The sequence below is a fragment of the Triturus cristatus genome, chromosome 4_2 (assembly GCF_964204655.1).
Source record: "Triturus cristatus chromosome 4_2, aTriCri1.1, whole genome shotgun sequence".
Classification (NCBI taxonomy): domain Eukaryota; kingdom Metazoa; phylum Chordata; class Amphibia; order Caudata; family Salamandridae; genus Triturus; species Triturus cristatus.
In genome coordinates, this window is record NC_140586.1 from 412,974,237 (window position 1) to 412,999,298 (window position 25,062).

Below are 25,062 nucleotides of genomic sequence, written 5' to 3' on the forward strand. Positions count from 1 at the left end.
AGATTGAGATCTTCACAGCAGGTTCACGAATCCAACGGCAGAATCGAATTTTATTTAACATTTTGACACCAGGGGTCCATTTGAGATGCACCACCTATGCTCCCCCATCCCCCTTATTGCTTTGACACTTTTTATTTTCAGGGCATGAGGACAGAGTTCTGCTTACAGTAATAGCAGCTGCAACTGGATTTTCTCTGTTGCGGACAGCCAAATAGATAATTTGAGTTTGCGGTTACAGCTTTGGGTCTAGAGGCCCAAAGCTGAAGAAAGACAGAAGAAAAGCCTCCTCATCAAATCACATAGCTTATTAGTTTTATTTACGGTTCATGAAGAATCTGTAATGAACAGTCAAGATATATCTAACTTTATAACACTTTCATGCTCACCACACACATTTGTGTAACATTACTTTCTTGAAAATTACTTAAGGGTATTACACTAAACCAAGTAAAGAAACTTCCTTGAGTAAAGTTCTAGTTTCATGTCAAGGTCTGTCTAATTCCATTCAACATTTTCTGTAGCAGAGAGCAAAGATTCCAATGGTAATTTAAATAGTAAATTACACTTTTTGACCTCTGTTTATTTCCTATGCCCCCTTTAACCAAACTAAAAAAAGTTGCAATGTCAAACCTAAATCAGATGAATTGCTAAACTGCACCAATAATATTAATAAAATAAAAAGGACTTTTCAATGGAATGTCTGGCCTAACCAGAAGAACACACTTGGCTATCATCTATGTGAGACACAGAGAGGATTATAGATAGGATTGTTCCATTCTTTAACCGAACTTTGCAGTTTTATTACTTGCGTCAATTTTGTTCTTCAATTCTATGTTTTGTTATACTTCGAGGCAGCAATAATTTTTTTTAAAGTATACAAATAGGATGTGGTCCATTTGCAACCACCTCCAATTTGTAATGCAACACCATATTGTACGGTCTTAAATTTATTAAAAACGTATGACATGATTACAAGACACACTGGTGAAATTAGAGCTTTTCATCCCGAGCACTTGTTAACTACTTGCAAACACGGTTTGTCAGTTGAGCCTGGAAATTTTCCAGTGTCATCTTTAAATTAATTACTTTGCCTAATTCAAAAAGACTATAATTTTTTCTAGACAATCTGCAATAATGTGCATAGGGGTCACTAAGTAATCCACAAGTTGAGTCTGATAAGCATGTTTCAACATACATTGGCCACACCCCACTACTAAATTGCTAAATTTATAGCACAGGAGGGCGCTAGAGGGCGCACAGTGGAATGGCTGCCTTGTGAGACAGCTCCGCCGGACAGGGACTAACAACGGCACAAACGAGCATGTAAGGAGCTGCAAAACAGCGGAAAATTGCTGTTTTGGTAACCGGACACGAGCGTCCACGTATGGCTGGGGTGTAGGACAGAATACCGGCACTGTGGGCTCGGAAATGAGCTGATGACCATCTGGCCGTAGTCGAGGCTCTTGGAACACAAGATGGCGCCGCCCGGAGAGACCGAGGGCTGCTGTGGCGGGGAGCCGACAAGATAATCGCTACGGGCCGCCCCTGTGCGCTGGGGATTGTGAGAATGCCACTGCCTTTGGGCGTTGGGATTGCGCTTGTGATTTAAGTGCTTTCCGGAGGACTCTGCGCTGACGAATGGAGATGCGCGAAATGGCGGCGGCGCCCGGCTCGGACTCACAATCCGGGTGAGAACATCATTGGATGCGGTTGATGCATCGATACATGGCGACGCCGGCACCGCGAACGACCCTGCCACACACTGCCTCCGTGGGCGCGGCGGGGGTGAGCACTGCCCGCGTGACACTTGTGTCCTTGCCTGCCCCGGAGGCCTTGGATCCCTGTTGTGTGGTCGGGGGACTGAGGGCTGCTTAGCGCGACTGCGAGAAGGCGAGGTTGCAGCGAGAGTGAACCGCAGATCGCTGGTCTCGGCGGCCGCCATTACACAGCAGGAGATGGAGGTTTGATCCTCGGCGCATACAACGCTGACCGCTAGAGAACGTGAGTGCACCAGACTGGCTTCTGCGATTATTCACTGTCCCTGAGGCATGCGAGGTGGCTGGAAGTCGCCTGGATTGCTGGCTGTCGTGCATTAAATAGCACACCTGCTGTGTGGCCTCCTTGATTGTGAACGTGTCTGAAAGGCGCTGTGTGAACTTGCCACCATCAGGGCTCGCGCGGCTGGAGGAGGCTAGAAGCACACGGTGGTCCACACGAAGGGCGCTGGTGCTGGCACGGACGTCTGGGGCACTGCACGAACATCGGAGACCTGTGCGCGGATTGACGGGGGTCCATTGCGTCTGCGGGTGGAGGACTGCGACACCCCAGCCGGGGAGACTTACAACTTGCTTATCCTGGTGGCCGACGGTGGAAGAAAGGGACATTGGGAAACCGGATAAAACCCAATCTAAACTCCCCTTTGAATCTAAACGACAAGCGAAAGGCGCCACAACCCTATCGGACGCTGCCCTTGACGCTGGATAGGCGATGTCCACGAGTATGGAGGGGGTGCTGCAGGCCATCCTGCAGGACATAAATGGCAAACTGGACACTATCACGCTACGAGTTGACAATATGGCGACAAAGCTGGATGGACATGGGGAGAGACTGGTGGAGGCGGAAAAATCGCATATAAGTGGAAGATGTCTCCCAGGCCACGGCCCAAAAATGTGCGGAGGTCGGGCAGCTGCTGGACGTGCTAAAAAAATAAGGTGGAGGATTTGGAGGCGCGGTCGCGGCGCAATAACGTAAGAATCACGGGGGTTCCGGAATCCACCAACGTTGGACGGATGGAAACATATGTGGAGGAGCTGATACGCAGTGTCCTTGGCACGGAGCACCTTTCCCCGATGTTCTTGATTGAGCGAGCGCATCGATCGCTGGCGCCACGGCCGAAGCCTGGAGCACCCCCACGTCCTATAGTTGCTAGAGTCCTTAACTATAGAGACCGAGATGTCATCTTACGGCTGGCACGAGAAAAGCGGCAGATAACACACCAGGGCAATACGCTGGAATGTTATCCGGACTTCACAGTCGCGTTCCAGCTGGCGCGGAAGGAATTCAATCCAGTTAAGAAAAAGCTGCGTGACCTTGGAATTGAATACGCCATGCTGTATCCAGCCAGGCTTCGAGTAACGCATGAGGACCGAGCAACAATATGTCACACGCCTAAGGCGGCGCAAGATCTCAAACAAATTGGCGCCAAACGCAAAGAGCGGCAGAGACAGGATCGGAATTCGGATGCAAACTAGCATGCAGAAGAAGAGCGGACTTCGGAAAGCGGCGGAGCAGGTCGTGCGAGGCGGACGAGATGACCACACATGGTAAGGTGACGGACCTAAGCCAGTCCCAGAACCTCAGGGAAAAAGCATCGCTGCCTTTCACTGGCTGTGGGACTTTTCTGGTCTGCTGTAGACTGTAAGTACGAGCGGTGTGAACTATGTTGCCCTTGCGCACTATCTGCTGAGCTATGGTACCTCAAAGTGCGTACAGACCAAATGGACCCTGAGACTGTTGGTTGTTGATGATTGCTAAGGGGATAACGAACTACAAACTAGGGACTGCGCTATTGGCAAGCACTGTTGACCTGTTTTGTGGCTATAATGGGCCTGAGGGACTGAGAGATGATGGGTCAGATGTAGGGGGTAGAGAGCCGCTCATTGGCGGTGGTCCTCTGACACAGGTGAGGTCACAGGTTGGCTGCAGGATTATTGGGGCGCTGTCCGCCAAACAGCGGGGGTGCACTACTGTGGGGCGGTCGGAAACAATGGACTACATGGTCACTGTGAGATATGTTATACGACAGTAAGCTACCTGTATTGTTATGGTAAACTCTAGGCTCCGACTCCTATTGTATTCCCGGCCACATCCATTTAGTTGGATGGAGATGTGTGCTCTGGGCGATCCCCCAAAGCGGGTGATCCCCGAACTCCGTTACTTTATGCTAGTTTATTTTTGTGGGGTATGTCTTTGGCATGATTGGGGTGCTGAAGTGGGTGGGGGGGAGGGGGAAAGCGGTTGGAAAGTTGGTTTGTTGGTCGCAGTGCATGAGACGCATCGCTGAAATCCAAATAATTATACTGGGGAACGATGAGGTCACTTTGCGCTCCGATGTTCACTGGAACGCACTAACCGAATGCCTGTATTGGGTATGCCTTACTAGCACTATTGGTAAATGGTGGATGCAAGAGTAGGGGCTGGGTGCCTCAAATTGCTGATGTGGAATGTGTGGGGGCTTAATAACCCCAAAAAAATCCGACAGACATTAGCATACTTAGATAGGCTACACATAGATATTGCATTAATACAGGAGACGCACTGTGCGCCGGCGCATAAGTCTAGTATAGGGCGAAGGTGGGCAGAGGCGGTGCATCACTCTTTATACTCATCCTATGCAAGAGGGTTGTTAATACTGGTTAAAAGGGGACTGCAGTTTAAGATAGAAAATACTGTGACAGATGACTTGGGGCGCTTTGTGATTGTGCGAGCACATACGGGCCAAATGTGGATGATGCGCAATTCTATCATTCCTTCTGGGGTAAGCTGAGGGACCTACAAGCTACGCACTTGATCTGGGGAGGGGACTTCAATATAGCATTATATGATGACCTAGACAGATCTGGGTCGACGACTGAGCCTCACAGACGGGCGCTACATGTATTGAAGGATATAATGGTGGATAGGGGACTTATTGATATTTGGAGAAGTAGGAATCCTGAGGGGAGGGAGGCCACGCACGCATCGGCAGCACACGGTAGTTGGTCTCGCATCGACTACTGGTTAGTATCTGGGGACATTGCCTTATGGACACGGGAGGTTAGACATTTGCCCAGAACACTGTCTGATCATAGCCCAGTGCTCCTATCCCTGGAATTTCCCCACTATGTACCACCTCCCTTCAGTTGGAGATTTAACGCAAAAGCTCTCTTGGATCCCATGTATGTAGACACTATTGGGCAGGCGATACAGGAATATTTTGATCACAATACACCTACTATGAAAGATCCCGGCGTACTGTGGGATGCATTTAAAGCAACGATCCGCGGCGTCTGTATAAGCACGAACGCTGGTATTCTAAAAGACATAAGGCAACAGCTAACGATGAGGGAAGACAAACTGCAAATTCTGGAGGGGGACTATGAGAGAACACAAGATACCAAAATATTAGGAGACATCAGAACAATACTATCTGAATATCAAAACTATGCGGAAGATGAAGTTAAATATACAGCGAAAAGACAGACAGCAAGGGCTTACGGGGAGGGGGGTAGATCGGGCAGACACTTGGCGGCTAAAATATGTGAAGGTCACGTACCGCAGAACATTCATATGGTACGCAATAAGCAGGGGGAAAAGAGATTTGGCGCACAGGAAATTTTAAGCGAGTTTGTGACTGCATATGGTGAAACATATGCCTCCAGACCCACGGCGGACCCGGCCGAAATAATGGAGTACCTAGAGGACGTGGCGATAGCGTGACTGTCGGACACGCATCGGGAATATCTGTCTCTGCCTGTCACGGTGGAAGAGGTCACGGAAGTGATTAAACCATTGCCAAATGGTAAGGCTCCGGGCCCAGATGGGTTTACGTGCGAATTTTACAAGGCCTTTGTGGATCAGTTAGCACCTCGCCTGGTGGAGATGTATGGTAATGCCCATGAGCAACAGAGCTTGCCTCCGACTCTACGCGAGGCACTTCTACTGGCGTTGCTCAAACCGCAAAAGATCCAGAGCTCTGTGACTCATATAGGCCCTTGTCTCTTATAAATGTGGACAATAAGATACTGGCCAAACTGCTTGCTGCTCGGCTGAACCCTTTAATGTCTAAGCTGATCTTGCCTGATCAATCTGGGTTCATCCCTTCGCGCTCCACCACACATAATACACGGACTCTATTTGCATTGTCGCACTACCCGACACCCATGACGAGGGCTGCGGCGGTGTTTCTAGACGCAGCCAAGGCCTTTGACTCGTTGGAGTGGACATATCTAAATACAGTGCTACGGAGGATGGGCTTTCCGCCCATGTTTCTCCAATGGATACAACTGCTATATGATGCACCAGTGGCGCGAGTCCGGGTGAATAAATGTGTTTCAGAGCCCATTGATATCCGTATGGGGGACTAGACATGGGTGCCCTTTGTCCCCACTACTGTTTGCTCTAGTGCTAGAGCCACTGGCATGTAAAATTCGGCAGGGACATCATTACTCGGCTCTTCAATTTCCGCAAAGACCGCTGCACATATCATTGTATGCCGATGATATGTTATTATATGCGAGGGACCCAGGGGAAAATCTGAACCTGTTACTAAGTGAATATGTAAAATTCGCACATCACTCGGGTATAAATATAAACTGGGCTAAATCCTTGATTATTCCCTTGACGGACAGCACACAACCGTATCCCATGGAGTACCCCTTGGAGTGGAAGACTGAACACATAAAGCTATGGAAAAATGGAATTGCGGTCTAGATGTTCCATTAACTGAGGAAGACTGGGCTATAGCTTGCACACTGACTGGTATACTCACACCTAATGGCAATCTACGCATTCTCCACTTCAAGTACCTACACCAGACATATTACACACCTGCTAGATTGCACAGATATGGGCTACGCTCGGATTCTAGATGTGGCCGCTGCAATGAGGAAGGGGCGGATTTTATTCATCTAGCATGGTCTTGTACGGTGGTTATGGAATATTGGACGCAGGTGACGCAGATGCTGGGGGATATGGTGGGTGGTGAGGTGGGCTGCAATGTTAGAACATGTTTGCTGGGTCTACTGCCTGGGGTGAAGGCCCAAAAGCGCAAATTTTGTGTGATTTCCTTACTCTTGGCCAAACGGAGAGTATCGCTCTGCTGGAATGGCAGTAGGATCCCAAAATTTAAAGACTGGATTGCTGACTTAACGTATTGTAAAGATACACTAAAGACATATGAAGAAGAACTACCTACCAGGTCGAAACCAAGAGATTATTGGAAACACCTGACCCAGTTCTTGCAGCAGTATCAGGTGAACTAAATGAGTATTCTACATACAGTGATGATCGGAGGGTGTGGAGGGCCTGTGATTAAGAATGCAAAACGGATGCTATTGTACTGTGACCACAATGTTATGGTTGTATTTAATTTGTATACCTTTCAAATGCTAATAAAAAAATAAAAAATTTATAGCACAGGAGCTAGTGAGCGTTAAATGCTAAGAGTGTGTAAAATGCGAAGGCAATTCCTTTTCATATGTATGCAAAGTAGGAGCGCCTTTTTTTTAGTCTAAGTGGGGAGAAAGTTTAATACTTGCCATGAGCCTTTATAAGGAGGGGAGAGCGGGATCCACCCACATTCTCGGGAAATCCAACGACAACATATTTATTGCTTGTTATTAGTGGCTGATGGTGATGCCTTGATATCAGACCTGCAATAGAAAAGCAAGCAACATATGATCATTGTACGGTACCCTATTTCTGAAACTTTAAAATGTAACTATTCAGGAGTCCATGCATTAAAATATACTTTATCGATTTTGAAAAGAATCCACAGTAACACTGGAAAAAGTTAAACAAAACAAATACTTGTTATCCTAAGTCTGAATCAGTTAATGAATATCTAGCCTTTATGAAAAAGTGTTAACCTCAAACTTTATGCAACATCAGATATCAGGACAACAACATGAATTATTTGTATTCCTCAGTTTATAAACATCATCAGTAAAGAGGCATTACAAAGGGATAACTTAACAGTCTGCAATCTACTTTCCATTCAATGTAGTTATGAAATCAAGAGATATTATTTCCAAAGTGAAGTATACAATATTTTCAGATGTAGAAACATCTACCAGGCTAGTTGGAATCTTGAAAAGCACGTGTACAATCCTAAATGCAGGAAGACAAGTCTAATGACAATTACTTACACTTGGTAAGCAATCAAGTCACTGGCAAAACGTTCACACTTCATAATAGTAGCTGATATATCAATGAGTGTGCAGAGATGATCGAACAAACATGTCATTTACTGAAGTTGGTGTAATGTGTACTCAGACACCAGTTGTCAATGTAGAGAACAACCTCACCTTGAATGCAGGAAGTTCAAACCTGTAGTTTTCAAAGTGGGTACACATTGCTCTCTACACCTTTGTCCAACTGTAGTTTTTGTTTTGTATTCTGCTTGTGTTGTACAATGCAAAGGATACAGCAATTCTACCGGGTGATGTTGCTCAAGACCATTTTCACATAATATATGTGTAGATTTCAGAGACCATATTACTTTTGGGGACAATTAACTGAGCTCCTAACTTTGTGGTACTTACAAAATAAAGAATCAGGGGTTAAGAGTTGTCACATTTTCAACATTCTGCTAACTCAAGTGACACTCTAGAAAAGCGCAGTAAATTATGTGAAGGCCAATCTTCTGAATGCAATAGACATGCAAGCATGAAGTGAGAAAACGCGAGAAGAATTGTGTGTCCTAAAATATTCAAAGCTCTTCAATGCCCTAAAATCTTAAATTCAAAGTCACAAAGCTTTTACTTCAAAAACAATTTTTTTTTTTTTTTTTTTTTTTTTTTTTTTTGGAAACCGTTTATTACATGTTGAAAAGGTTACAGGTAGGGGCCTACAACCATCCGGCCGGCCGCTAGAGTGGCAGAAGCATATGACATTCCTACAGTATGAGTCTCTTGGCGGTGCAGATCGGTAAATCAGGAGATATCAATAGCGCAGGTCACATAACCCCAAGCCCACAATACGGTTTCCTTTTTTTTCAAAACAGAACAACACAAAAAAACCACACCCGCAAGGCAATCCGCAATCCAAAGTGACGGCACGTGCTCCTTAAGTGGGGGATCCCAACCAGCAGCCAAACTCTGAAGAGGGGGATGGGAATAGATCAGGGACAGGGGAACCACATGCCCGCGGCTGGGGGAGGGGGTCAGCTAGGGGGACGGAGCTGGTGAGGCGGCCAGTGGCAGTGGCGGCTCACAAATGCCCCCGCGGTAGGCGTTCCAGGGGCCCCAGATTTTCACCCACGCCCCAGGCTTACCCCTCGCCACATACACTACCTTTTCACGAAACATACACCAATCCATATGTTCTTTCCAGGCCAAATATTTTCAGAATTAAAATGGTTCATTCTTTACAGCAAGCCCGCAAAAACTTTTCATGCAAAAAGCATATTCTTAATTATGATTAGAAACCACATATCCCACATGTAGCTGGCACAATCAGAACACAGTTCAATTATTTTCTTAAGAATTTACTTCCAATATTTTCAATAAAGAAGCATTCATTCTATGCAGATCTTCTGGGTCCCTAAATCCTGTGACAAGAAGCTGCTTCAATTGTCCTCAAAATTATTAAAGACTGACTACTGCAAGTAGACATCCTCTTCTCTCAAAACTGTGCTTAAATTGTCCTTCCCACCTGTTAACATCACCAAGCCATGATAATTATGATTTACAGAAGACAACACCAATCTTTTGACTCCTCTTTCTGGGAAAGTTGATTAAAAAGAAAATATCAGTTCAGTCTGGTTCCAAACCTAAATGTGACACCAGAACAGCTACCCTTCATGAGCTACATAAATTAGGCTATCCACATACTAGATAATGGTAAGGCATGTCTGTTATTACTATTGGATACCTTGATCCATTAAGTCTATGCAAAATTCTATCCAGAAGTGAGGCCGTCCTTAAGGTTGCATCCCATCTAAGGATGTCACCACGTTTCAGTTATCAGGACACCAGCTATTCAGTCCTGGTTCTCTACCTCATTTTGAAGTTAGCCAGCCCACTTAGGTTAGTGGAATTACCCAAGTCTAAAACACACTATATTTTTAAATTAATTCCAAGAACTGGCAACACTGTCTAATGCAGCTTTCTTTCGGCATTACCTTAATCAGTATTTATATTCAAAGGTTAATAAAGTTGTTGTGTTTAGCACCCCTAAATGCAACAGAGCTTATTACGTTAATCACCAACATAAAGTTGGTCATTATCAGATGCCAGTGAGTGCGGGAACAGTAGACTTGTGTGTTTGTGAACATTTGCAACATTGTATAGGTTACTAGCCTATAGCTTTTGGTATAGACAGGCTTTATCAGGATTAAATCTCTGGTTCGATTCACATGGAGATATTAAGATGAAACAGTGAGGACATTTCCACTTGAACTGTGGATACTGGATTGCTAGCATATTAATAATCTATTGGCCTTCGTTAGAGAACGTTTCATATTGTGCTTTGCATCCCCCAGTTTCTGTTGCTGTGGAAGGTAATACAAGATTTTAATTATTCTTAGAAGTGGGATAGTGCTATAGACTTATTTGGGAGGATACATTTTCTGAACTGTCTAAAATGTACGGTTGATAATCATGCTATGCGGACTCTACAGTTTTCACTGTAAATATTGTATTAAAAAAAATATCTGTTATATGAATGGGTACGATTTTATTTTTTCCTTACAAAACAGTTTACATGGGCGAGAATTTTAATTTCCTCACACTTTTGAAATCTTTTCATTTAGAAATGCTGTTACTGTTCTTAATTCGAATTTGATCATTCGGATTTCTGACTTGGTACAGACTTGATCTTAATTTGTAATAAAACTCTTTACTTTTCCATTTGATCTAGAGCTCATTTCTTGAGTGGTCCCAGTCACTATTTTGATTTTACTTTGCTATTTATTGAGACGAATGTCAAGGAGGGTGGAGTCTCTAATCGCTAGATCAAGGGTGCTTGCACCGGATCACCAAAGATAATTTTGGGGTGTTCAAAATGTTAGGGTTCAGTAAATTATTGGGGTCACACTATCACCACCCCTATCAATTCTCTTGGCATTACACAATATCCTACTGCACCAAAATGCTCAGAGACACTTCCTTGACTGATCAGAGTTACAATTAAAATACAAACCGCTCCACTAGCATATAAGCACCTAAAGGTACACAGCATCACACATTCACTCACCATCACTCAAATAGAGACCATGGATAAGTACCCATTCAGCCCCTCTTAGCTCCATGTAGATACAAGTCCAGAAAAGAAAAAAAGAATCTAGGCTTTTAAGCACCATACTGACTGACCCATGCATACATTGCAAGGCCAGTGAAAAGTTTAAAAATCTCTTTCACATACTCACTATGGTATCAACGGACAAACCTATTGTAGTAGATTTTGCGGTACGATTCTTCATGCAATTGAAGTATGTAATTAGGTTTATGTGTTCCTTACTATTATGTTTCTGCATGCACTATTGTAAGTCACCATGCAGCCTGTGTTATACAGGCTTTAAAATATATGATGCACTCATCTTTCAGGTTTAGAGTCAAGGAGATACAATGATCTATGTAAAAGCTTCACCAGGCGTTATCTTGACAAAGGTCGATTTTTGAGAGCCAAGCAAGAACATTCAAGAGGGGAAAATACAAATCAAGAAATAAGAACATAACCTAGCTTCATTTTTCTGCTCCGACAGTAAAATACAGAACATCCTCCAACATCACTCAATTGTGTCTCAAATCTACAATCGACAACACCATTGAAAAATAGTCATCAACAAATGGAGTGTGTGGCAACCAGCAGCGTGGCACTCCAGCTGCATCATCCTCCTCCCTTTTTGCAGAGGTAAGCCACATTCTACTGATGCATGACCACAGCTGCAAATCACTGTTGATAAGCATGTAAAGAGCTGAGAATACTCCTGTGTGAGGACCCAAAAAATGCAAGAAAGCACTTGCCTGTATTTAGGTGCCACAACCCAAACTGTCCTGAAATGCAAACTGAAGATTTTCATTCTAAATATGTTCAACAATTCGAAATGCATCTGAAAACTACCTAACATCTACACGAAACGCAAATGTAACTTCAATTCCTTCTTCAGGAAAATAACCGTGTGATCCAGACTAAATGGATAAACATAACTAATTGCATCTATATTCAACTAAATGAACAAGAGTTAACTCGGACTGTGCAGAACTCCGATCCCACCAACACTGCAAGTTGATAATTACGTGAAGGAGCAAAGTTTATGAACTACACTCAACTACTACCATAGTAAAGTTACCATTAAAAAAACGGCATTTAGAGGCGAATCACCTACTCCCCGAAACATTGTCTAGTGTGATAGTTCTCACGCTAAATTTTGTTTAGGTTTTGTGTCGCTTTTCTCTCAAAAAATACATCGCTCTTCTAGGTTTTAGTCCTCTAACTTTTTGTTTCAAACACTCTGCCAGCTTCATGAGAATCCCAGAGATGGCACAATAGGTTTTGGGAAAAAAATTGGCCAAAGGTGGACCTTGCTCTAATTTAAGCAACCATTGAGCAACACCTAATGAACTTGATGCTGGACCTAGATGCTTACCATTAGAAAATGAAGATTTAAGAAAACAATTCCCAGTAAATAAACACTGTATTGTGTGATCATTCAAATTTTTTCCACTTTGATTTTTTTTGTTGTTCTTTAAATTCAAATATAACTGGAATCTATGTGCTTTAGCTCTCTGTATTTGTACTACTCAAAGTGAATATATTTTAAGGTGGCTAATAACTTAAGGAATTTGCTTCGATTATTAAACCCCACAAATCATATTTTCTCTATTCAAGATGGCTCTCTTTTTAGGTTTATTTATGTAGAAGATACTTTCAATATTTCCTCAGAAAAACTGCCTTGCTTTTAACTCCCTGTCCCCATTGCTCAACTCACTTTTCCAACTACTGCATCTCGAAGTCCATGCGGTGAGCACACTCGTGTGCTCTTACATTCAACAATGTAGATTCCTTAAAGCTCCTCACTTTAGGAAAACTTTACTGGAATTCGGCTCTTTATGACTAGCTTAAGTTTCGGAAGCAATGAAAACTGAATGTTCCTGCATTAGGGTATCCAAAGGTCCATAATTCAGTCTATTTGGATATGACTGAAATACAGGTCCCTCATTCAATCAATGCGAGGGGCATCCTACATAAAGAAGGCACAGGGGCAAAAAAATGGTTGACATCCATTTGCAGCTAACCAAATATACTTAGGAAAGATGAACAGAGGTAATGCCCTCAGCTTCCTGAAAATAGAAAAATCAAATTGAAATATAAATTGTGACAGTAACCATTTTACTTTGCTTCTCTGTCAAAACTAAAGAAGAAAATTCCACTTAACATGCTGCCGCCTCTTCTCCATTCTTCTGTTGACAACGCAGGAAGCACACAGGCTGCCAGACTCCCCTAGTCTATCACAACGCTCTTAATAGCAGTGTTGTAATTGGTCGGAGGGCCATGGTTCAGCGCTCAGACAGGGAGTGGGAGCCTGTGCATGTTTACCACCCAGACTGTGGAGAACATAAGTGCACATGACTGTTTGGCCGGCCCAAGACGGCGGCCAAACGGTCATGTGCACTTAAGTGCACATACCGCTCCTACCCCTGCTGGCTGACAGCCCAGCTGCAGCCCCGTCCCTTAAACAAAACGCAACTGGGCCAGTACGGGAAAAATAAAATGGTAAACATAGAGTTATCATTTTATTTTTCCTGTGTGGCGATGCTCCTTACGCCATTTTGTAGCTTAAGCTTTATTGTGAACAAATGTATTTTGAGGCTTTTTAGCATTTAGAAGCCTCAACCTCTTTAATGTGCTCATAGAAAGCACCTTGAAATCTTCATTACCTACTCAACTGTAAAAGAACGAAGGGTCAGCTCTTCATCTGTATGTAGAAGGGTACTCCAAGTGCACTCCCACACAACTCATCAAAATCACTGACATTTTGCCCACTGCGCCTGTTGAGTAAATACCCAAGACAGGCTTGCCTTCGGCCATCTATGATGCAATGGGTAGTCCTCTTTGGGGCTTCCCCAGCTCTACATATCAACGCAATTGTACAGAACATCAACATGAATGCCCAAAGCTAAGGGAAACGCTCTCCTTCGCATATGCAAGGGCTCTACTCACCCAAAGGAGGGATGCCACCTCAATTTATGTGGTGACAACATGTTACCAGTACTGGGGTTTCACTGAACAACTCAATGCAATCTGGGAGTTTGGATTTGCTCCACTGAGCCAATTAAAGTAATGCACCGGACAGTAATTATTTGTAAAGGGAAAGGCCAGGACCGAGTGGCCTGCTGACACAGACTTTTTTTTAACCCTAAGTGTTCTCAGGTGGGTTTTGTTTTTTTTAGGGGTGTGAAGAACTTTACAAAAATCCAGATACAGTAATAAATAGGAGAACTATGTAGAACAAGGTGAACTCTACCCCTCCTAACCAGTAGTAAAGTGCCTGTGCTCCCCTTTTAACATGGTTGAATTGGTATACTCCTAATTGGCATACGTATCTTGCTCATAGTTCCCTGATATATATACAAATTTAAATTGCCCTAGTGGACTCCAGCACCTTTTGGGCCATTCACTACAGTGACCGTGCAAATATGGTTTCAGGCCTACTATTGTAGCTTGAGTGGACCAGTGTAAAAACTGCTATCCTACCAGTCAAAATAAACACTTTTTGACAGGTCTAAATCTTACTTTTAAATATTAAAAATTCACCACTAAGGGGCCGATTCCGATCCGGGTCGGAAGGGCACCGAACGCGATCTGGCCGGAAAAACTACGAGCCGTACGCGTGTTTTCTGCCCAACTCGTACGAGCGAGCCAGTACGATGCGAGCTACATGAAATTCACCGACCGAGACATTTCCGGGTCCGAACTGCTCCATACGTCTCAGTCGTAAGCTAACCGTGGCATGCAATGGATGCGTTTCACGACCGAGCCAGTACGACGCACGCGTCGGACAGCCTGTGCGAGCCAGAGTGTCCGGCTCGCAAAAGCTCCCCGAGTTGGACTTCGGGGGCCCGCGTCGGACCCACCCCCCGCCCCCCCCTCCCCCCGACACCCGCACGACTCGCACACAGGGGGAGACCCATGGGTCTCCCCCACACAGGCATGTACGGCGTGGATGGCACCGACTCGTACAACTGGCTCCCATTGACTTCTAAAAACCGAGTCAGACAGCATACGTGCGCAGCGTACTCGCTCGGTCGGACTGTAGGGGTCCGGCTCGGTCGAAAAACACTCCGGATCCGACTCAGTCGGAGTGCTTTCCGACCCGGAACGGAATCGGCCCCTAAGTAGGCCTTGCAGCCCACAATGCAGGGTGCATGACATTTAAAAGTAACAAAAATAAAAATGTAATATTAACTTGTACTTACTGAGACTAGCAACCAAAAGCTGTTTTCAGTGTAGGAGAGCTGGCCGGCCCGTAAAGAAACATTGGGAAGCAGTAGTAAATATTAATTCTGCTATCTCTGGGTAGAGACCTGCTAGAAACAGGATTCAACAACTCTTTTTAATAATTACCAAAACTCCAACTCAACGATGATGTTGGATTTTTGATACATAGTAAGGAAAAATATGTTTTAGAAAGTTAACTTATCTGCTTGAAACTCCTAAAGGCTAATTTACATGAGCTTTCCAACTGTAGCCCAGCTGATGAATATGCCCTGAATTAGGTTTGAAAACTGATTGAGGTGCCAAGAAGGTATGGGTTCGGGAAGGTGTTTTTATTCATCCAGCAGGATGACAATTTGGGCTGTACCCAAGGACTAAATTCACTTAAAAAAGGCCTCTCCTATCACAAGCAGATGTCAGATGACACACAAACAGGTGCCTTCTTTATGTTCCTCCAGTCAGGCAGGCACCACTCCCAGTGGAAGGGGACCTACCCCCAGAACAAGTTTGGAGTGACCAAAAAGGAGGAGCTGCTCATTATTGTCCACACCATTGGTGAATGGTTTGACCATTTAGGATTTTAGGAGTGAAGGGCACTGTGCAGTAGGGCAGGTGGGAACTGCTGCAAACATGGTCAAAGCTACCCAAGGGAACTTTTACCCCATTGGTTAGGGATGGGCTAGGAGTCACCCCACCAACAAGCTAGTGTCAGGCATAAATGTGGCATACCCATTGCACTCTCTTCAGAACACTTTCTATACCTGAGGAACAGAAGAGGACTGGTCCTTTTGTTTCTAACGTAAGAGGAGCTCACAAGACTGGACCCACTTGTTCTTCGACTACAACCGTGCCCCCCTGAACAATTCAGAATTCTGGTCTGGTCTGAGTGCGTATGCAGAATTCTTAACCTGACGAAGGCTCCAACAGAATTCAGATGGAGACAGGACTTCCCTGACTTTGATATTCAGATTTCCCCCGCTCTGAGCTTTTCTTGCCAAAACCAACAGCTTCACCGGGAGTGAGTCAAACCGGTATCCGACCTTGTGGAGCCCTCATCTGCTAAAGCCTACTGCCCTGCTCCACTGAAGATTTTGAACTTCCATTTCTTCAATCTTAAGGGAAAACCCCCAACTGGGCCCAACATGGTTTCTGTATCCGCACTGCACTCTAGCAAGGTCGGACTCAAATCCCATCTAGGTCCGGTCTACAGCGACAAGTTGACTACGGTTCGCTTAATGCTTTTTAGTACTATTTTTGATTAAAACTTTAATAAAGCATACCTCCCGTTCCCCTATTGGATTTTTTTTATTTTGCTGTCTTTTATTTATAAACATTCACTCTCTTTCAAATCTGGTTGGGATTGTTATTGTGTTGCATTTCATTACTGCTTTGGTACTGCATACATATTTTATACATTACACTAAGTTAAGCCTTTCTGCTCTGTGCCATAGCTACCAGAGGTTTGAGCAAAGGTTAATTTAGTGACTTTGATGGTTCGCTCTTACAAGGATTGAAATTCTTTTACGAGGTGGGTAGTCACCCTTCTTGACTAATAACCCAAATACATACAATAGCTTTTTTTTTAAAATGCAAAGTGCAGCAAGATACAGAAGAAATGCAGGTCTCATTCAACACGAGTTAATGTTTGTTTGCAATTTTTATTTTTTTTGCAAACTGCTGGGACTCTGAACTTTGCCCTACTAACCGGTAACTGAACTGTTAATCATTAATCATGAATCCTCTTCATTTTAATTCCTCTTAGTTTAGCTACCAATGATCACTGCAGACATATAGTAAACCGAAAATGCAGAAGACTTACTGAATCATAGGCACCAATTTCATAAATGTTCAATTTGAGTATATCACATTTCCGATTTCTGTGTCAAATGTTTGAGTGCTAGCTTGGGGTTGATCTTGTGACTTATCAGTAGTGAGCCTGAAAAATCCATTCATAAGACTAAACACAGATACTATCTGAGCAACATTTACCCTCACTAAACCACCCATTAGTTAAAGATTGACGATGATTTATTTAAATGGTGCATAATCTATTACTGTCAGAACGATTTCATTTTGTCAGGAATGGGCGAATTAGAAATCCTAGTCAACTTACCATCGCGTGCTTCCCCATCAGCTACAAATATGTAATAAGGGTGGTCAAGATCAAATCTTGATTTGTACGTGGGAAGGTGGACGTTTCTCCGGAAAGAGCACTGAATTACACCATCGGCCAGCCTCCATGCCGTATCTCGAAGGACGGGCTGAAAATTAAAAATCGATCAGTTTCCCAATGATGCTTCAGAAGAACACAGCCATTTCTGTCCTTATGGTATCAAGACTGGAAAGTTCCGCACTGGAGTCAGTGCATTACTGGGTTAGCAAACCATTCTTCACCTTCCTCTATTAAAAATACTCCTGTTTCTCTGGCACATTGATCACAAAATGCAAATGCATTACTCTTTGACATGTTAGGTAGTGATCCTTGAGCCAGGTTGGATGGTTCAGCAGAACCACTGAAATATGTGTTTGACCTCATGGCAACAGTTTCAAATCCCTGTGGGTCAACTCGGCCTTTAGTTCTGCTGAGGGTGATAAAATGTGTACAACTGAGTTGTACATACCAAACCAAAGGATTGAAATGTGCTTTGGAAATACATCTTATAATACCCGCAATAGTAGAGACATCAAGAAAGTGGTCTATAAAATCATACGTTTAAATAGATTCAACTTCTTTTTGAGCATTTTTCATATTTAAAACAGTAATTTCTTTGAACTTCTTGGAATTTCTGGAAACATCTTACAAAAATTATAATGTAGAAAATCCGCATTTACTTGACTACACAATGCTACTGCACACCTTTGCTACATCAGGGAGAGCGGAGTTATTCTAATTGTATAGTGAAATGCTGTGCATTTTAATCTCCAAGTGTACATCCACCTAAATCCGTAACAGCGCCTTTACTTTGTCTTTTTCTTTTTTTTTTTTTTTTTAAAGTGTAGTGACTGGGTTAACTTGAATTGAAGTAGAGGCCTCCTATAGCATAAGGGTGTACTAGCCGTGACACAATGCAAGCCTTCCTTGCAACAAATAAAAACTACACAACTAAAGCTAAATACTAAAAACGTACAAAAGTTTTTAGCTGTCGCAAACAAAGAATCGAGCTGTAATTGACCGCTAAATAGCCTTTTGACATGTACTAACACTATTTCGCGAGTCGGTAACCTATTACAACCTATTACGAAATTGCAAAAAAGGGTTTGCAAGTCTGAATTAGGAAAGGAAGTGTTAAGGGAGTCCCCAACAGTGAGTCGCAGGGGGATGTATGAATGTTTTGTAACAGAAATGCGGTCGCAAAACATTCGCATTTTACACCGACTTTCATAGGTGGTAAGCCAGTCGAAAATATTTTTTTAAGGGCAAGCAGTGGCCGCACAGACTACTGCCTACTCTGAAAAAATTTAACGAAAACATTTCATTTTTCTTCTTGAAACACTTTCCATTTTTTCTTAAAGAAAAGGGGCTGCACTAAAAAAAAAAAACAAGTTGCCTTATTTAAAATCACGGCCACCATCCCTCTGTTTTTAGCAATTCTTAAAAGGCAGGGCTGGACTGGCCATAGCAGGCACAGTGGGTTTCCCTGGCGGGCCGGAGGGGTAGGGGCCGGTTTTGTCACTGTGTGGCCGGTTGTGCTGCAATATCGGCCTCCTGTAACAAAAATGGAAGCAGTGCTTTTTACTAGCACCCCACACCACCTCCCTTCCTGCCCCTACCCTGGGGCCGGTCGAGAATCAAACTGCCAGGACTTGGTTGCTGTTCCCAGACGGGCCTTACCAATGGGTCACAGATTGAGACTAGTCTCGTGAATATTGGCTCACTGGGAATCCCTAAATGTGTCTGAGACACATTAGTACATCGCATTTTGCGACTTACTAATTGTAAGTCGCAAAAAGTTGAAATTAGGAACTCACAAAATGTAGCGATCGTATATGTGGCCCTTAGTCTCACCTATTGTAGCTATTAATAAAAAGTTATTAGGAATGTCAAAGTAGCCAGTTATAAATAAATAAAGCTCTGCAGGTAGAATATGCATCTGAAGAAAACCCATATTTTTACCAGGATTGTCAGGTTTCCATAAAATATTTAGATTTTTGAACTTCAGGCGACTGATATTTTAATCACTAGGCTTCCAAATAACTGCACCCTACCCCAAAACTGAAAAATCATATTGTAATTAAATAGGTATATTTAAATCTGGTATGTCAGCTGTATTGAGTGCACAGATGGCTCAATATGCAGAAGAGATAAGCCTGCAGACAAACTGTTCTCCACTTACTTCTAAAACAAAAACCGAGACAGTATGGCATCACAGGGGATGCCTGCATTTGTGTGCGTGTTTGTGTGTAGGTTTGTATGTATGTTTTTGCATTTAAAAAGCCAGATTTGCAACTTTAGTACAACAGCTGTAAATGTACACTAAACGATAGTGTTTCAGATTATATCAACTAGATGACAATCTATTCATCAATTCGAACTACTACAACTTCTTAGCAAATATTCTTTATCGTTATTTTTTCAAAAAATTCATAAAGTCCATCTCTCCATCTGTTTTATGCAAGAATACAGATAGACCTGGAGGTGGGAGGTGATGCCAGATAGTGATTGCGAGTAACTTTAGAAAATATGGCATAGAGAAATGTATGGGAGATATGGTAAAGAAATTATTTTTAAATCAATAAAAAAAAAATCTAATGTAAAACAATTTTTTTTTAAATCTGCATCATAGATGCAAAGCGCTTTCTTTTACTATGAAGCATGTCGGTTGTAGTTGTGCATCTTCAGCTTTAGCTGTGTATCTTATGGGCTATTTTTTCTGACAAGAGTACAAGAAGCGGCTTTTTTAATGTGAACAGTTTACAATATAGAAGATTTGCCAAGAAGTTGGATTAATTGTGGATCCAAGAACAGTCGATTTGAAGATTTGAAACATACACAATATAAATAACAGGAAATACGATTTACATTTCTGTGGTCACATCCTCCATGCATGAATGATCGGTATCGGCCCATTTGTGTCCAATTTGTTGAGGTTTGTCAGTATTCTTATTGCACCCACAGAGGGTCTGACCTCTTCACTTGGACAGGAGGTCCTGGTGTACCACATCTGGTGAGGTGTGGTTCGCTTGAAAGCAAGCAGGCCAGGTCCTACAAAGGTGACACTGAATGGTCAAGAAGGTACACTCAAAGTCTGGAGCTTCTGTCTCAGGAGACAAAAAGCAATAATCCTTTGTTTTTTTATAATACAGTTTGCAATGCTCCAGTGCATACAAGCTGTTCTCTGCAACAAAATGTATTTTCTCGCCCATTAGAAACAGGCAGGCCCCTCTATTGCACAGCGATTGTGTGAAACATTTGTCGCCGCCATGAATTCTTAGCAGCAACAGCAGTAACCTGATACTGGGTCCCCTACTCCAAGGACTGACCCCTCATTGCCGAACTGTAAAATGCTGTGAGATATACAGTGTATGGTATACCATTCATCCTTTTCAATCAGTCAGGGCTGCTCTCCTTAGGAAAAGGATATGTCAAGCCCCCACCAAGAGTGAGTCTATAGTGGCCAACTTGACAGTATAGAGAAACTGAAAAACTTTGCTTGGTGGAAAGCTCAAATAAATCTAAGCAATGAGTAGTTAATATGGGCCACACTCCAGTCCATCATCTTTATGCTCCCAATGTCATTCAACATGCAGCAACCATATCCTCTATTGCCTTGTCTGTGTACAAAAGAATAGGGCAGCTTGATCTGTCAGGTCATGACCCTTGTGAACCGGAGCACAAGCAACCTGAGACTGGTTTCAGCCTTGTTCGCACTTAGGGCCCGATTACAATGGTAGTCGAGATTGGGACAGCCCGACAAGTAGTCAGAGGTCCTACCCAGCAGATTATGATGCAATCAGGGTGCAGGTGGTCGGACACATGCTTTTTTCTATTGCCGCTTGTGCTGTGGGCCAGAAAAGAGCCGCAGCAAATGCTGCAATATAAAAAGGATGTTTTTAAACATCCATTCACCATGTGCCAAACACCATGTGGTGCATGGCCCTCGGTGCATGGATGTTTGGTGGGGCACCACAAGTGTCCCCAGGGCCACAAAGCGGAGGCCCAGGCTAAGGGCCTCCAAAGGCTTTTTCCGAGAGCCTTTTCATGGCGGTGAGACTGCCACGGAAAGGCTGCAGGAAATGGACATCATAATCCCTACGGCGGTGACTGGCCCCGCCCCCCCCATTGTAGGGATTATGGTCCGACCACCACCCCACCAGGCTGCTTGAGCCTGTTGGAGGCAGGGGGGTACCCCCCTCCCCCGCCCTCTGACCACCAGCATAGTAACCGCTGCCCTAGATGTCGTGCGGACTGCCACCGACAGCCTGTAGTGGCGGTCCGGCCGACATATTAATGTGAGACCTAGTGAGGAGCAGCTAGAAACCTATGCCATTGTGAGGTCCAGGGCCTGAAACTGGAAATACCAATCACACTTACCATGTCCCAGTGAGAGAAACAAAAAAGTGAGGGATGAAATTCTTGAATTAATATCCGCTGTTTTGGGGGTACCCTTGTAGTCTACAATTAGTTTGCGCAAGGTGCAACTCCAGACAGAAACAATCATGTTAAAATCTGCTTTGATCCACTTTTTTTTTCATGCAGCCCAGACAACTCTCAAGCCACAAGTTCCTGTCAGTGGGTGGCCTTACACTTCTTTCCTTCCAGAGGAACGGGTCACAGATTTATAGGACCTTTATTGCTCCTGAATGGGGAGCTGATGTGTCTAAGAGGAGTGGGGACTTTCTTTGATCCTCTGGAGGAAGGTGTGGTTTTACCTTGGACTGAGACTAATTAGAGGACGGAAGAACTAAGCCAGGCCTGAAAAGTCAAATTGCTAGATTGAGAGACAAAGCACTGTAGATTGCCCTTTAAAGTACGGGACCTCTGTAAGGCAAAAAAGTTATCAGAAATGTAGTAAAACCTAGGGGGGGGCAATGCATTAACTTTTGCTTAGTTCATTCAGGGACTGATTTCCATTACTGCCGAGTTCAACTAGGAGTAGATGGGTGAAAGCCCAGAGGATGAAGGAAGTGATGTGGTTGCAGAGGACACTCAGCTGCTTGAAGAACTAAAACTTGACGGTAGAGACACTGTTTCAACAGATACTTTTTAAAGAACATTTACTCCTAGTGTATAGTAGGTTTTGTAAAAGGTATAATCTTCTTAAAACCACACTCTTGTAAACAAATTCCCTAGTAGGAAATTGTTTTATTTCAGAGCCAAAAATGAATGCACTGCTACCACAGTTTTTTTTATTTTTTAATAACCATGGTCAGTATCTTGTTTTGTTGAATTTTACTCCCAAAGACAGTTGAGATTCAAAAAGTATTCCAATTGGTGGTTTTAATTCCTTTTGATTTCTATTTCGGATTCCATTTCTTTTTGTGGCAATGTGATACTTCTATTTTGTTCTACTTAACTCAACTGGTTTAGGACTTTTAACATGTATTTATTATTTCTAATGTTGCTTTAGCATTGCGGAACAAGTAATATATAAAGTTTTCTTAGAGGAAGTCCCATAGTTTAACTTTCCTACACATTCAATAAGAGTGAGGATCAGATGTGTAACGTTTTGCAGACTAGGTGGGCGTTAGAAGGCGCGCAGTAAGATGGCCGCACTTGTGTGAGGTTCTAGCAGCCCAGGGCTCATAACCACCATTATCCTCCTCACAAGCCGTTCCAGAGACCCCAAAAAGTGCCACAATACGACCAGAGCACCGCCGACAGATTTTGGGGCAGAAGACACCAACGAGTCTGCCCTGATTGCTGAGAAAATCTCCCCCGAATCCAACTCTGCCGATATCCCAAGATGGCGGCCGCGCGCTCTGGGTAGCGGCCGCTGGCTCTGGGAAAGTCCCTAGGATCTGCACACCATACGGTGAGCCACCGGAGCGCCACTGATCACCAGCAGGACGCAGACCACGAGATCTGCAGCACCCCAACCCTCGAGAACAGACAAGACATGTCGGGGCTCGGCAACGTGATAATCCAGTGCACTCGGGCGCCTTCTCAGAGCTGACTCCTGACCCGGCTGCCACCCCTGCAGAGGGCTCGCAGCTGCTGCCACCGAGGTCGGAGGCCGGCGAACTGCATCAGGACCAGACGCTGCCAGCGGAATCACCCCAGGCGCAGTGCAACTTCCCGGTGAGTGAGGGCCGTTAAGCAACATGCCACAGCTGCGAGGGACTGAGGCACCCTCCAGCCTCCCCCCGCTCCAGCCTTCCCCTGAGGACATTGCAACAATTTGGCATCTCAAACGCTCCTACTTTGCACAGCCCGACAGCACCGATCACTTGCTGACTGCGGGCGAGAGTTGAGCCACATCACCACCTACGGCGCGTCGCCCCCTTCAAGGATTTCGCTTACAGCGTGAACGCTCCCTCAGTGCCTCCATAAACTCCTGTATCGCCTGTAAAGAGTACTGTGTCGCGCCCGCCAGGACCATAGCAATAGTAGCGCCAAGCACCTGTTAAGCACCCTTACACACGACGATGCTGCCCTGAACGGATGCGATGCATCAGTTTACAGAAACCTGCCAGGATGCTCAATCATTGCAATAACTCATTTAACTGCAGCCTCTCTTGGCACCTGGGCCTGCCACGCTCGCAGCTGCGTCCAGCCGGCCCCCGCTGCATCTTGCACCCTTTGACGTGACAGTGCATTAAAGGAATCTGTTAGACCTGGCACCTTGGCGTGAGTCTCCCTTCCACTTTTTGTCGCTGTGCCTCATGTGTTTTGCTGGTGTTGGCTGCTCAGAGCACTGTGCCACTGCCAACCAGTGCCACAGTGCAAGTGCTCCCTATTTAAAATGTATATGTTGGTTGGATTCCATGATTGGCTTATTTGGTTTACTGTCAGACCCCAGTAAAGTGCACCAGGAGTGCCCAGGGCTTGTAAATACAAATGCTGCTGGTGGGCTTGCAGCACTGGTTGTGCCACCCACAGAAGCGTCCTAGTAAAATGTGTCTAAGGTCTGCCATTGCAGAACCTGCGTGCAGTCTGGTACTGTCATGCTGACTGGGCAAGTGCACCCACTTCCCAGTCCCTAAACCTTCCCTTAACTTCATATTAGTCACCCCTATGGTAGGCCCAAGGGCAGGGTGCATTGTAAGCATAAGGTAGGACAAGCCCTGATGTGTGTGGCATGTCCTAATAGTGAATTACAGCCATTTTCGTTTTTCACTATTGTAAAGCTACCTGTTCTCCATAGGCCAGAATGGGCTGTTAGAATTGTTACATCCTATGATTCTAACAGACCCAGGGAACATGGTAGAAAATCGAGTTTAGTATGCCTGAACTCAGAATAATAAAATACATCTTTTAGTAAAGTTTATTTTAATATTCTGTGTTTGCAAATACCACTTTTAGAAAGTTGGTATTTGCTTGCCTAACCATTTCAGCCCGCCTCTGCTATGAAGTGTATCTGCCTGTCTGGTTTGTGTGAGTGACAGGGCTGGGGAAACCCAGAGGGGCAGGGTTAGGTAGCCTGGAGTGAATAGAGAGATTGACATCCAGATGGGTGGGAGAAGTGCACCTGGACTCTGAATAGGGCTGTGCTCTGCCACCACAATGCTGGCTCCACCTCCTGTGGAGCGGCTGATGTCTCTGCCCTGCACCCTGAATAGAAAGGCAGAGTCATGTCAACAAAGTGCTCAAGAACTGGTTTGGACTGGGCAAAGGCCCCTCTACCCCAGAGGAACAAAGGAATTAGGGGTATAAGTATTGGGACCCTGCTCCCAAGAAATTAGATCCTGCTTGACAAGAAGAAC

At 44.3% G+C, this 25,062-nt stretch overlaps 1 protein-coding gene across 7 annotated transcripts in view; it reads right to left on the reverse strand.

The window, feature by feature from the left end:
• Nucleotides 1–25,062, reverse strand: part of FRRS1 (ferric chelate reductase 1) — a 216,090-nt gene that overhangs the window by 76,770 nt on the left and 114,258 nt on the right. For all 7 annotated transcript variants that reach the window (XM_085601864.1, XM_085601865.1, XM_085601870.1 and 4 more), the window contains 2 exons: nucleotides 17,312–17,459; nucleotides 7,299–7,412 (listed from right to left, as the gene is read on the reverse strand). In XM_085601864.1, the coding sequence (XP_085457990.1) occupies nucleotides 7,299–7,412; nucleotides 17,312–17,459 (262 nt within the window). The remainder of the gene's footprint in view (nucleotides 1–7,298; nucleotides 7,413–17,311; nucleotides 17,460–25,062) is intronic.